Source organism: Camellia sinensis, chromosome 7 (genome assembly GCF_055761805.1).
Source record: "Camellia sinensis isolate YWXY chromosome 7, ASM5576180v1, whole genome shotgun sequence".
NCBI lineage: Eukaryota > Viridiplantae > Streptophyta > Magnoliopsida > Ericales > Theaceae > Camellia > Camellia sinensis.
Window position 1 is genome coordinate 119,514,098 of NC_138967.1, and position 13,062 is coordinate 119,527,159.

At 34.2% G+C, this 13,062-nt stretch overlaps 1 protein-coding gene across 7 annotated transcripts; it reads left to right on the forward strand.

Moving 5' to 3' along the window:
- The first annotated feature begins 6,269 nt into the window (after window positions 1–6,269).
- On the forward strand, window positions 6,270–12,484 carry LOC114290571 (uncharacterized). Of its 7 annotated transcripts, none has more exons than XR_014335914.1 (7): window positions 6,270–8,341; window positions 8,994–9,272; window positions 9,997–10,117; window positions 10,379–10,423; window positions 10,748–10,832; window positions 11,042–11,095; window positions 12,166–12,235. XR_014335914.1 is itself a non-coding variant. In XM_082879176.1 (7 exons), the coding sequence occupies exons 3-7, from the start codon at window positions 8,997–8,999 to the stop codon at window positions 12,192–12,194; spliced, it is 525 nt and encodes a 174-aa protein (XP_082735302.1). In that variant the 5' UTR covers window positions 6,272–6,951; window positions 8,201–8,341; window positions 8,994–8,996; the 3' UTR covers window positions 12,195–12,484. The 7 variants fall into 7 exon arrangements, 6 of the variants coding, with proteins under 6 accessions (XP_082735305.1, XP_082735302.1, XP_082735303.1 ...); XM_082879176.1 differs by lacking the exon at window positions 10,748–10,832 and having other exon boundaries at window positions 6,272–6,951; window positions 8,201–8,341; window positions 12,166–12,484; XM_082879177.1 differs by lacking the exon at window positions 10,748–10,832 and having other exon boundaries at window positions 6,272–6,604; window positions 8,201–8,341; window positions 12,166–12,484.
- The last annotated feature ends 578 nt before the right edge of the window (window positions 12,485–13,062 follow it).

Genomic DNA, 13,062 nt, shown 5'->3' on the forward strand with positions numbered 1-13,062 from the left:
TAGGACTTGAATTCTAGAGGATTAAGTTGAGTTATGCCAGAATTGAGCTAATGAGTTAGTAAGGAGGATCATATCATGCATACATGTCCATTTCACCATAATTTGGGTTTGATTTCAAAGAATTCTCACATACATGTACTCATCTTGCCTTTGTTTTTAGAATTCAACATGTTTTTGTGCTTAACATCTCATTTGAACAAGTTTTCAAAACTTTGAAGCCAGGATACTTCATACATATTATGTTTATGATATACCAAGTTTGATTTTACACAATTCTCAAGCTTTTGGGCGTTAATTTTGCGAAATGATTTTGAATTCATCATGTTTTACAAGTGTACACAAGTTTCCTTAAGTGTTTGACCCAAAAGAACATAAATTGCAACTTTTAGTTGAGTTTTGAAACTAGAAAGCAAATCTGAAAATTCCAGAATTCTGTTTTTCCGCTCTAGTGACAGAACCTGCGCTCGAGCGACCACTCTTTATTTGGCACTTCCGCTCGAGTGACCAAAAGTTGGCTCAAGCTTAAAATGCATGCTCCTAGAAGTTTACAAGTTTTGCAGATTGCTTGAGTGACTAGAGTTGCGCTCGAGCGAAGACGTCAGTCTCATGCTTGAGCGACCATTGAGCGTGCGTTGAGCAAAAAAATCAGACAACCAATACTTTTGCAGAGATTTACTGGCCACTCGAGCGACGGAAGTTGCGCTCGAGCGACCGCCCTTATGTTTGAACCTTCGTTCGAGCAAATAAAGCTATGTTCGAATGAAAACCTTGTTTTCAGCAAATTTGACTAAGTGTTTTGAATCACATTTTGGCATCCTCATTGCATCTTAGGCATCCTTAAGCCCTAATTAAGACATAATAATGAAGATAAGACTTAGAAACACACTAAGAATGAATGAAATAAGTTAAGTACTATCCGAGTGTGTGTTTCAATATGTGTATCTGTTGTGTTTGTGTAGGTCACACGCCGTAAGCTATTTGATATGTCTACTTAATCTGTTCTGCAAGTGGAGCCATCTGTGAGTAATAACTCAGTAAAGCTATGTTCAAATTTATTTATTTTCTGTTTGATGAAATAAGATCTGTTTATAATGAAATGTTATATTCTGTATAATGACTGATTGTCCAATTTCTGACAAGTACTCATGGCATACATAGCACAAGGCCCTAGCTCGGAGGTAACAATGATGTGATCTATGAGCACAAGGCCCTTGCCCGGGGGTAATAATACCGTGGTCTCATGGCCTTCGTCCGGGGGTAACAATATCGTGGCTCAAGTATGTTATATGTTCCTGGTACTGGAGGTTCCTTATGGAACTGGTCAAGTATGACCCTTAATTCTCTGTATATGATCTGTTAGTGCTAATGGGTGTACCACATATGATCCCTTGTAAAACTGAATAAGTACATGTTTTTGAACTCTGAATAAGAATACGAATATGTTTTTGCTTTCTGAATCTGATATCAGACATCATTCATTAAACCATTTACTCTGTTATTATTCACTAGGCTTTCGTTGACTATTTATATTATCTATGTAGGTGAGCAGGTGCGTGACCAGGCCTAAGCTGCTGCCTGGAGAGTTTTGAGTCAACCACCTATCGTGCCTCTCAAGGAGGTTCCTGTTTGAAGAAGTCAAGTTTTGTGAATCATGTTAAGGATGTTTATGTTTTGTTTTGTTTTTATTTATCTGCACACTGGGCTAAGTCCATTTTGATAATTCTTGTACGGTGTTGCATGACTTATGTGAATATGACATCATATATGTATATATTTTATGTAAGGTTTTAAATTATGTGCCCCATGCATGTCTTCACATCTCAATGGATGTTGTATTTTGTATATTTGCTTCCTCAACCTCTTATGCTATATGATATTCAGGTCAGAGGCCTTTGGTAATCCCAAGATTACTGGCTGGTTATGACGTTAAACCTTAGGAGCGGGTTTGAGTCGCGACATGGATAGTATAAGTTAAAAAGCAAAGGTAAGGTAATTGTCAGAAACCTCTAGCGAGGTTCATAACTGTCCATTTATAAGTCAAGTCAGCTTGATTTTTGTGAATTTGGGAATCTATCTAATCTCTTGCCTCCAAAAGATGAATCATGAATTCAATTCCTTTGAAAAAGACTACATAAATCCTATTTTGTCATTCCATTTGATCAAGGGTGTAAAATTAATCCAAGTTATGCACTCAATAGGTGGGTAATTGCTCTATTACTAATCAAATTTTGTCTTCGTCTTTTGTTTGCATAAAATTTCTAATTTAAAGTTCAAAAAGGAAAAAAATAAAAAGAGAAACCTCCTATTTGGCTTTATAAATTTTTTTTTTTTGTTTTTAATTTTTTATTTAACTATCTTGTACCTAGTGGTGTCACTAATTTTAGTAGACCACAAGAAATTTTCTAAATCCCAAAAATGAGATTTGAGAACTAGTCAAGTTCTGACAATCTTTATACATCTTAAAATATTCTTTTGACCATTTTTCTATTTATTTAGGATCAAGCCTCCATATGGGTAATCAAGATCCTCTCCTTAACTTTCCTCCTTAACTCCCTACTTGTTGGGTTATTGGGTCCAAAATTTTGATAATCCGAACTGTTCACATTTTAAGATTTATTAAATATATCATACCTGTAAAAAATCAAGTTAATCGGATATCAAAAACTATGTGTTCAGATCATCTAACTAAAAATCATTTTTTTTTTAAATTTAATAAACAGTTTTCCGAACACATACTTTTGGATATCCGATCAACTTGATTTTTTACAGGTGTGATATACTCAACAAATCTTAAAATGTGAACGGTTCAGATCATCGAAATTGAGCCTAAAAGTAGGCCCAATAGCCCGGCAAGTAGGAAATCAAGTAGGAAAGTTAAGAAGAGGATTCGGATTCCCATATGGGGCCGGGAATTCAGATCACAAGTACGAAATCTATCTGAACTGTTGGCCCAAGGTTTGTGGTGTTGCTATGAATCGGGTGGAGCATCCTCATGGTGGTGGTAACCACCAACACATTGGCCTTGTCATTACGATTCTCCGTGATGCCCCTCCTGGCTATAAGCTTGGTCTCTTTGTAAGAAGGAGGATTCGGGGTCAAACTACTGCTACTGCTACAAAAGCTAATAAGAGTACTTAAGGTTCGTTTGAGATTTTTATTTTTTTATGGTTTTTATGAAAAGATATAAAAAAAGTAAAACAAAAAAAAGTAAAAAAAAAAAAAAAAAAGATTGACTTTTGATGGTGACTTTTTGGCTATTTTAACTACTTCCCAAACAAAGCCTTAGACAGTGTTATTACATGAAGTTCTTTAGGTTTATTGTTTGGGGTTTTGGATAACTTGTGCTATAATTTTTATTTTTTATTTTTTATTTGGAATCAGCCACTTGGGATTTTAAAGTTTTATGCTGTTGGTGGAATATAGGCACATTTCAGATTATTTCTTTATATTGGAATGATGTTGCTCATGTTTGGTAACCTGTTGGTTGCTTAAATGACCAGTTTAGACTAACTTCACTGGCATTACCAAAATGAAATAAAGTTATAATCTAGTATGTTATAGTATTAAATGTCAAATTTTGATAATAAATGTCATTTTGGCACATATAGATTACAATGTCAAAACTATTAAGAGTAATGAAATGCCAAATTATGACCATGTTGTTCTATTGGTGCAAATGCCATTTTGACATATTTAGATTATTTATTTATTTTTGTTTGTTCTCACATTCATGTCTGGCATGATAGAATGAAATGAGAGTGAGAATGAAATAGAAAGTTAAACAGAATGAATACTCATTCCAATTCACTGTAAGGATGCTAACTAGGGGTGGGCGTGGGTCAATTGCGGTCACGAAACCTCCAATCCGCCATCCGTCCGCCAACTTGGCGAATTAGAGAAAATCAATCCGCATCCGTCCGCCAATCCGGCGGATGTGGATTGAACGGATTGGCGGTTTGGCGGATGGACGTAAATCGGTTTGGCAGTTTAAAATTTTATAAATTTTCAACATAATTCAACTTGTACACTTCCTTTAAAAAAAAAAAAAAAAGTATTACAGTTAATGACTTAAAAAAATATTGAAATCACTGCATGCCTCATTCAAAGTAAGAAAGTTTGAAACTTTAGAATATCACAATCACTGCATGCCTCATCCACATACTATAATCACAGCATGCCTCATCCACATAAAGTATTACAATCTGTGGTTCTTAAAATATAAAAACAATTAAAACCACTAAAATCATGAACAAAGCAGTAGTAGAAATTGTATGTTTCTGTATTGTTACATCTATATCTGTTTTTGAAAACAAAAACCAACCAGCATATATCATATTTTCTATTTATTATTTTTAGAGATAAATTTAAAAACCAAAAAACATAGATAAATAATACGTTTATTTTTTTCAATTCAAAAAAGATATTCAAGTTGAAAACTTTTTTTCAACAGAATATTTAAACTCTTTTTTAATTGAAAATATAAACAGAATATTTAAACAAACTGAAAACACAAAATCTTATAAATTACTAGGGGTGTTCGCGGTTTGGCGGTTCGGTTGCGGCCAAAGGAATCTCAAATCCGCCATCTGTCCGCCAGATTGGTGGATTGGAGAAAATCGATCCACAACCGTCCGCTCGTTATCACGTATCCGTCTAAAATGCGGCGGATCGGATCGGTTCGATTGGTTTTGACGGATTGGTATATCCGCTACTCACCCCTAACGCTAACATGAGCATTCATTCTAATGGTGGCAGTAGCCAATAGAGGACAAACTAATACACTTGTTTTAGAATAATTCCATGATGAAATGGAATGTTTATTCCTTGATTTAGAGAAAGAAATGTGTAAGTCTCGGCAACGGCCAGTGTGACATGAAAATTTAAGGCCTAGTCCTAGGCCCATGGGTTTTGACGAGGATGTCCATTTGATAATTATAAAGCTCAAGTCCTATTCATGTGCTTAAAAATATGAATTTATAGGTTTCCGGTCTGGCCTGGTCTATATGGGCTTTGATTTGAGTTTATTTATTAAATTCAAAATAAATTACAAAAATTACAAAAACTATAAAACAAAAATTTGAAGTGCATTACATTGATTAGAATTTACTATTGGGTCATAATAAATTAAAAAATTTAACTTTTTAAATTGAAATACATAATTATATTAATTATGATAGATTGTATACATCTTTTTTAATCTCATTAAATTATAGTTATTAAGTTCATTGATGCCGTGCTATTCACTTAAGGTTGTTTTTGAGATTTGATTTTTTTAGTGATATTTTAATTCTCTTTTTATAAAAAGACATGTAAAAAAAAAAAAAAAAAAAAAACTATTCTATCTACTTTTTTTTTTTTTAGTAATTTCTTTAGCTTTTCTGATGAAGTTTATGAATATGTATTATCACTTTTTGTTAGAATGATAATTCTAATAAAGTGACCATTCCCGTTTACATAAGATGTGTCTAAGAAAAACTAATAAAGCAGAACTGATTGCTCAAAATTGATCGAAAGTTTTGGTTTTTGGTATGTTTTCACAACATACGATATATTTTGATTTTGAAATTTTTTACACTAAAATAAACTAAATTGATTGAAAGATTATATTTAAATACGTATCTCTTTTAATTCTTTGAGATTTAGAAGATAAGTAATCAATAATACATATTTTGTAATAAAAGTTAGGAAAGATGACATTTATAAATTAACTTTTACCATTTTTTTGTTTCTTCCTAATTTAGAATTCTATAAGTTTTTATAAAATTCTTTAAAATATCATGTGAATCCTTCTTTTATACTAAATCGACAAAGCAAAACCGTTACTACAAAGATTCACTACAAGGATTTACACATTTGCCGACCACTTTTGCCGACCAAAAAAATGTTGGTCGCAAAAAAATGACATTTGGCGACCAAATATTAATTAGTCGCGAATGATTATTATTTTTGGCGACTAAATATTATTGGTTGCAGAAGGTTATATTTTGGCGACCAAAAAATGAGTTGGTCGCAGAAAGTGGTATGCTTTTACCGACCAACTACAAATTTGGTCGCAGAAGGTCACATATTTTTTGGCGACCAAAAATTTGGTCGCCAAAAACTTTTTTTCAGCAACCAAAAAAAATTAGTCGCCAAATTAATTCTTTTAGCAACTAATATTTCAGTCGCCGTTGATTGAGATTTGGCGACCAAAAAAATTTGTAGGCGAAGGTACCTTTTCTGCGACTAATATGATCTTTTGGTCGCCAAAAATTTGGGAGGGAAATTTGAAACGCAGAAGACATAAAAAAAAATAAAAATATTCGCTTGCTCTCCCTCTCCCTCTCTCTCACCGTTGCCCTTCTCTGTTTCTCTCTTTGCTCTCTGTCTATTTCTCTTTCTCTTTGACATTCACATAAACACAAACCCTAGGCCACCATTCAAAATCACTACCACCAAAAATGTCTCACACCATGGTCGTGTCGCTCTGTTTCCCCACTGTAAGGTCGGCGGCGAACTGGCTTTAAAGCAGAGAGCAAACACGAAGAAGGCGCTAACACGAAACGAAACAAGAGCAGCGGTAGAGCAGCAATGGGTTTGGCGGAGAGAGGAAGGATGTTCAGTGGTAGTGTGTTGAGCCGCTTACACTCTACCATTGCTAATCCTCTCAATCTCAGACCTCTTGCATCAGATAAACATGCTCTCTCTCTCTCTCTCTCTCGTTTCCCCAATTTCAAACCCTAACTATAATTTTCAACTTCTTAGATCTTTGCCCCTTCATCGTCCAACCTCACCATCTCGTTTTTCAAAAAACATTTCAATTTTTAAGTGGTATTGGTGGCATGGTGTTCTTATTCTCTCTCTCTCTCTCTATATATATATATATAGTGTGTGTGTGTGCTTGTGTGTTTGGTCTACCCTTACCAGGTACATATATAGTGTGTGCTTGTGTGTTTGGCCTCTCCTTACCAGGTATTGATGAACTCTACATCTATATATATATACACACACGCAATAGAGTGTTTGTATGTATCAATGATAGTAGTCATATGGTCTCTCCACCATGAACAACCACCCTCAGCCCTCTTTTCCTTTTTACCCCTGTTTCTTCCCCCCCCCTCTCTCTCTCTCTATATATATATATATATATATACTATATAATTGTTATATGAATTTGGCTATGGTGAGAGTATGAATTTGGTAACACTGTTTTGACATAGAAGTGAAATATAAAGGCTTGTTTAGTTGAGTTTACTATTGAGAACCATCAAACAAACATTTCAGACCTTCAGTACCAGTGAACAATGATTTCACAGTTTATTGTTTGTTTAAAAATGGTTTCACATATTTCTCTTATATTCAGAAAGCACGGCCTGCTTTTGAAGAGCGATCTGAGAACCAATTAACTTTATCTCAATGGAAGCTCTGTTAATGCTCACCTTTTAGGGTTTTAATAATTATATTTTTGTGTTCTCATCCAATTCAAGGAGGACTGTCTACATGCGTGTGCACACACACATTAGTAGGCCAACTCCATTTACCAGTAACTGTGAAAACACTGCTGACTGTGCTATTGAACTGTTGTAAGTTCTTTAACGGACAACCCACTTGTCTTTTAAGTTCTTATCATTATATCTGTCATCATCATTATCATCATTACTTATACATGTAGACTCATTGCCTTTGTCTGTCTATATGAAAATTCAGTGAGTCAAGCCTGTGTATAACATTTTTATCAAGAGTCAAGGAAAGAATATCAGAAGGAAAAGGAACATGAAAAGGAAAAGAGAAAACAGCTAGTATATGTTCTTTGCCACCTTTTATATGAATTTTCTTATGAACTGGGCATTGTAAAATAGATATTAGGATTTTTTGGTAACACTTCTTTTTCAGTAGATAGATATGGAAAATGAAGAAATTGTTATTATTTTCATGAATATGTAAAAATATTTTAATTTTTTTTTGTGCCCTTATCATATCGTGTTCATTTTTTTTTTGGAATAAATTGTCATGTGGGCATGTCCATGTTGTTCCGCGTCCATGTCTAATTCCCATATCTGGCTTCTTTGTCTGTTAGTGCAGTTCAACAGACCCTGCAACCTGTGTTCTTTTAAATTTTGAAATTGGGGCCTTTCATGAGAGGCTTTATTCTCATGCATTTTTTTAAACTCCGGATCCAATCCTCACTCAAACACATCCTAATTTGTTGAAATTTGAACAGGCCCAATACAAGACCCAATTAGATCCTACCGTAGAAGAAGTGAAGAAACTTTGTACTACGTGTCGTAAATATGCCAAGTGGAAGAGCTCTGATAAATGTACCTTGATTTTGACAGAAGGTGTTTCAGCGAAGGCACTTGCGGTAAGTTGTCTAGCTATTTAAGTAGTTTCAGTTGAGTTTGGTTCTGTGCGTTTTACTGCTGCAAGCACATTCGGTGAACTAAAGGTTTACTTCTCTTTTTCCATTTATAGTTGATTCATTCAATTTCTCAGCCAATAATAATGGTGCTGGTGTTGTACTTAATGTTGGTTGACATTTATATGCATCTATAATGCCTGCAACATAGAAAAGGTTTACTTCTCTTTTTCCATTTATAGTTGCTTCGTTCAATTTTCTCAGCAAATAATAATGGTGTTTGTGTTGTACTTAATTTTGGTTGACATTTATATGCATCTATAACGTCTGCAACATAGACTTTTAATAAGAATTAAATGCACCTTTCTTGAATGGTGAACTTGTATTAGAGTAGATCAAAAGGTAGCTGCAAAGTTGCACTAATTTAAAGCGAAGAACTCTTTAAATGTTTATTCTGATTTATGACTTCAATCGATGTTTAATTCAGTTTCATTTTGCATGAAACTGGTTCAAATTTCCAACTCATCTGGAAATGGTAGTCAGCATAAATTGGAGAAATCGTCTTGTTTGCCATTATATGACAGATCTACAACATGCCTGGAATAGGGATTATGTGATTGTTTTGCTTTTGATAGATCTTGAAACCTTTCTGATATAGGGTATGTATGTGCTCAGTAATGTGGCATCTGGGAATGAATTCCACAAGGAAGCAGTCACGGACCAACTTTTCCCACAAATAGGTGACAATATCCAATCAATTATGATCAAGCTTTTGCAGAGTAATGACAGCAGGTTACGCAAAGCTTGTGTCTGGACTGTCGTAAATCTCACCTTTCCAAGTAGTCCCGGTGCACACAGTCGGGTTGCAAAATTACAGAATGCCTGCATAACTTCTCAATTAAAGGATATGCTCAATGATCCTTGCCTCGATTTAAAGGTGGTGATTTTTACTTATCTTATTTCAAACGGTTTTTTACTTCTTCAACTCATTAGCTGAAATTATATGATTCTTTTCAGCTTCATGTAAGAACAGCACTTGGGCAATGTATGACTTTTGGTGATGGTTGGACATGATTATTATCTTTTGTCATTCATTGAACTTGGAGCCAATACAAAGAGATTCATAATCAAATTTGAAGAACTCTAATGGCTTGCCTAATTGGCTGGCCAGTGAAGACTGCTTTTCAAGTGTCATTATATATATATATATTGTCTTCTGCGGTTTGAGATTTTTAAGCTAAGGTTTTAGAAGCCAGCCAATGTTTGGTGATCTGTTTCATTATTCATGATGGGTTGGTTCTAAGCCTAGTGTTTCCAGGCGTTTTAAAGGTAACGGTCTGTTTAATCACTGTTATTTTGTTCTTATTGAGAAAATTTGGGAGTGCATTGTGTTGATGCACAGAATGATAAGGTCATTTTGCAAAAAAAAAAGTAATATTTTTCTTCAATCTTCAATCAATATCCGGATGGTCCAGTTTGGCATCCTTAGGCCCGATGAGATCATAATCTTTTTCTTCAATCTTCAATCAATTTATGTTTTCCATGTATTTTTATTGAGAATTTGCCAAAAAACGAAAGAAAGACCCATTCATCTTCATCTCTTTGGCTGTTAGGGTTTCAAAGGGGTTTTGATTTCTTGATGTTGTGTTTATTTCTGGCAGAGGCAAATGTCAGTGGTGCAGATCGAGCACAGTGAGATGATGGAGCGAGGGAAGCCGAAGCCCGGTGGCCTCAGCGACCCTCGGTTGGGTACTATTGACCGAAAGATGAAGTGTGAGACCTGTATGGCCAACATGGCTGAGTGTCCTGGCCATTTTGGGCACCTTGAGCTCGCCAAACCCATGTTTCTAATTTTTCTGTCGTTTTGAATTCATTGATTCAAAAGTTTAAGAAGCGATTTAAAAACCTCCTTTGCATTGCGATGATTTGTTTGGTCATTGTCTTGAGAATTGCGAGTAAATGTACACATACATATAGTTTTTATTTATTTATTTATTTATTATAATGATGATGGGTTATTGGATTTTCTATTTTTATATGCAGTCCCCTCTCCTCCTTCTGCTCCCAGTACTCCGCCTGTTTCGCCTGGTATGTATCTTTTTATTTTGTTTAAAATTAATTGATTCTATGGCGATTTAAAATCCTTCATTCTTTTGAATAGTTTTTCTAGTTAATTTAATAAAAATCAATGTGTTACTTAGGTTAATTTGAAGGGTGATCCCTACCACATGAAAAATAAAATCACATAGATTTTCTGTTTTAGTAACCTTATGATTATGATTCACTGGTGTTGTCATATTTTGTTGAATTGTTTTATTTTTTGAAAGAAAGTAATATTTTATGTTCTTTAATTTCCACCTCTTTAGTGAGTATGGATTTTATGTGCTTGAGTCTGCACCATTTTCTCTGCAGTGAGTCTTGACGTTCTTGAGGGAATAATCCTTGATCATAATATTTACTATCAAGAATAAAAATGGGCTCTGTAGTTTTTACAAAGGTACAACATACCTTAAGAACAATGCACCCCTCTATATGCAAATGTTTGTTGGATGGGAAGTGTTTGATTGGGGTGGGGTATATTCAGCTGTATGTGGATGTGTTTAAGAGCAACAATTGTAATTTACTGTAATGCATTTTTTTTTTCCTTTGCCATGAATCATTGGCATTCTAAATGTCATTTTAACTTTTGATTTCTGTTATTAACAGGTGGAACCTGCTACTCTCGTTCCATTGGCCAATGGATGCAAACAAGTATTTCTGGTAAATATATGATAGTAGTTCTGGGGTAGACCTTCCCCCAAAACTCATTACAGTTTAACATCTGATGATGTAATGTGTGTTTTTTTATTTTTGTCAATTTCAAATGGTATTATGGTCTTACAATAACAACAAAGGCAATAAAATTAAGCAAAAGCACACAAGCTAATAAGATATGTTAGGTAAATGTTTTCTGAAAGGAGTTGTTGCTGCTTTGAAATAAATGTTTTTCAGATGGCTTTGTCCAAACAGTGCCAGAATTGGCACTTGGAAGCAACTAAATAGGATTAGCAATAGCTTTGTTCTCAAAATGGGTGATTTAAACTGTAGGTATGATTCCCATAGAGTGCCCCTGTATACGAAAATTGTTCAGACTCTATCTATGCAAGTTACTATTAAGTTGGTGATTATTAATTGTAGTTGTTGAATTATGCACAAGTGAATATGCATGTGAACTACAGTTTCACCCCCTTTTTTAGAGTTTTTTCGTAGACTTTGCTATGCCTTCTTTACCATTTAGTTGAAAAAGTAATAGAGGAGAATTGGAATGTCTTCACAAGTTGCTGTATTTATGTATGGATAGTATCAGCTATTTTGATTAATGTTCCAATTACAGGAAACTCTGCCTTCCAAGAAACATAGAAATTGTGAATTGTACAGACTAACACCAAATTTTGAACTCAACTTTAGTATTGTGAAAATCTGTTTTTGAATTGCATCAAAAGGCCAATGTAAGACCAGTGGATTTTCAATGATTTTAACAAAAACATTACATAATAAACAACATGTGATTAGCAATGAATGGGAAGCCTAATTATGCTAGTCTCATCACATAGTAACTTGCATTTTGATTTGAAATTTCATAAATAAATAGATCACACAGTTCCACAACTCATTATTTTCTATGCAAATGGACATACCCTTGATTGATTTTCAACTTTTATATAATTTTGAATTGCACATTAAATTTTCAATGAAGAAATGTTTCTAGCTATGTATTTTCTATGTTTTGTTCTTGTCAATTTCTAGCTGATCAAGACTTAAAAAGCGAGCATTATATGACATTTTTACAGGTTTTAAATGTCCTAAAGCGTATAAGTGATGAAGACTGCAAGTTGTTGGGCTTGAATCCTAAGTATGCCCGTCCAGATTGGATGAAATTGCAATAGGATGTCATTGTGGTATGAGCATACTACAGGAAGAGCTGAAGAATTGTTCCAATAGCCTCATACCTTGTTATTTTCTTTGATTTCTTTGTTCTTATAATTTTTGGTGAGAGCAAAGTGTAGTTTGAGATTGAATTTTTAGTGATTGTTTTTGCCAAATTACAGATTGTACGTACTATTGCTCTTGTATACAAATATAAATTCTCAAGTTTTCTTCTTAGTTAAATTCTTTGGCTGTGTGTCATGAATTTTGTTCCTTAATTGTGGTACAGAAACTGTGAGCAAATATGAATTTTTTAAATGTTATTGTTCCTTAATTGTGGTTGGGTTGAATGAATTTTGTTTGATATTAGATTGAATGTTTAAAAACAAAAATTGAATGTTCTAAAAAAAAAAAAAAAAAATAGAGAGATTTGGCAACTAAAAAATTGGTCGGCAAATTCTACACTTTTGCGACTAAAATCATTGGTCGGCAATTCCTTACCTTTTGGCGACTAAATTGTTAGTCGGCGATTCCTTGACAATTGGCGACCAAACTTTTTGGTCGCGAAATGTGATAATTGGCGACCAAACTTTTTGGTCGCGAAATGTGACAATTGGCGACTAAGATGTTTGGTTGGCAAAATATCACTTTTCGCGACCAAAGTGTTTTAGCGACAAAATGAATTAGTCGCAATAATTAAATATTTAGCGACCAAAAATTTAGTCGGTAAATCCAACTTTTCCCGACCAACCAAAATTTTGGTCGCGAATTACTTTTGCCGACCCTCAATTGGCGACCAAAGTAGCGACCAAAAAATTTGG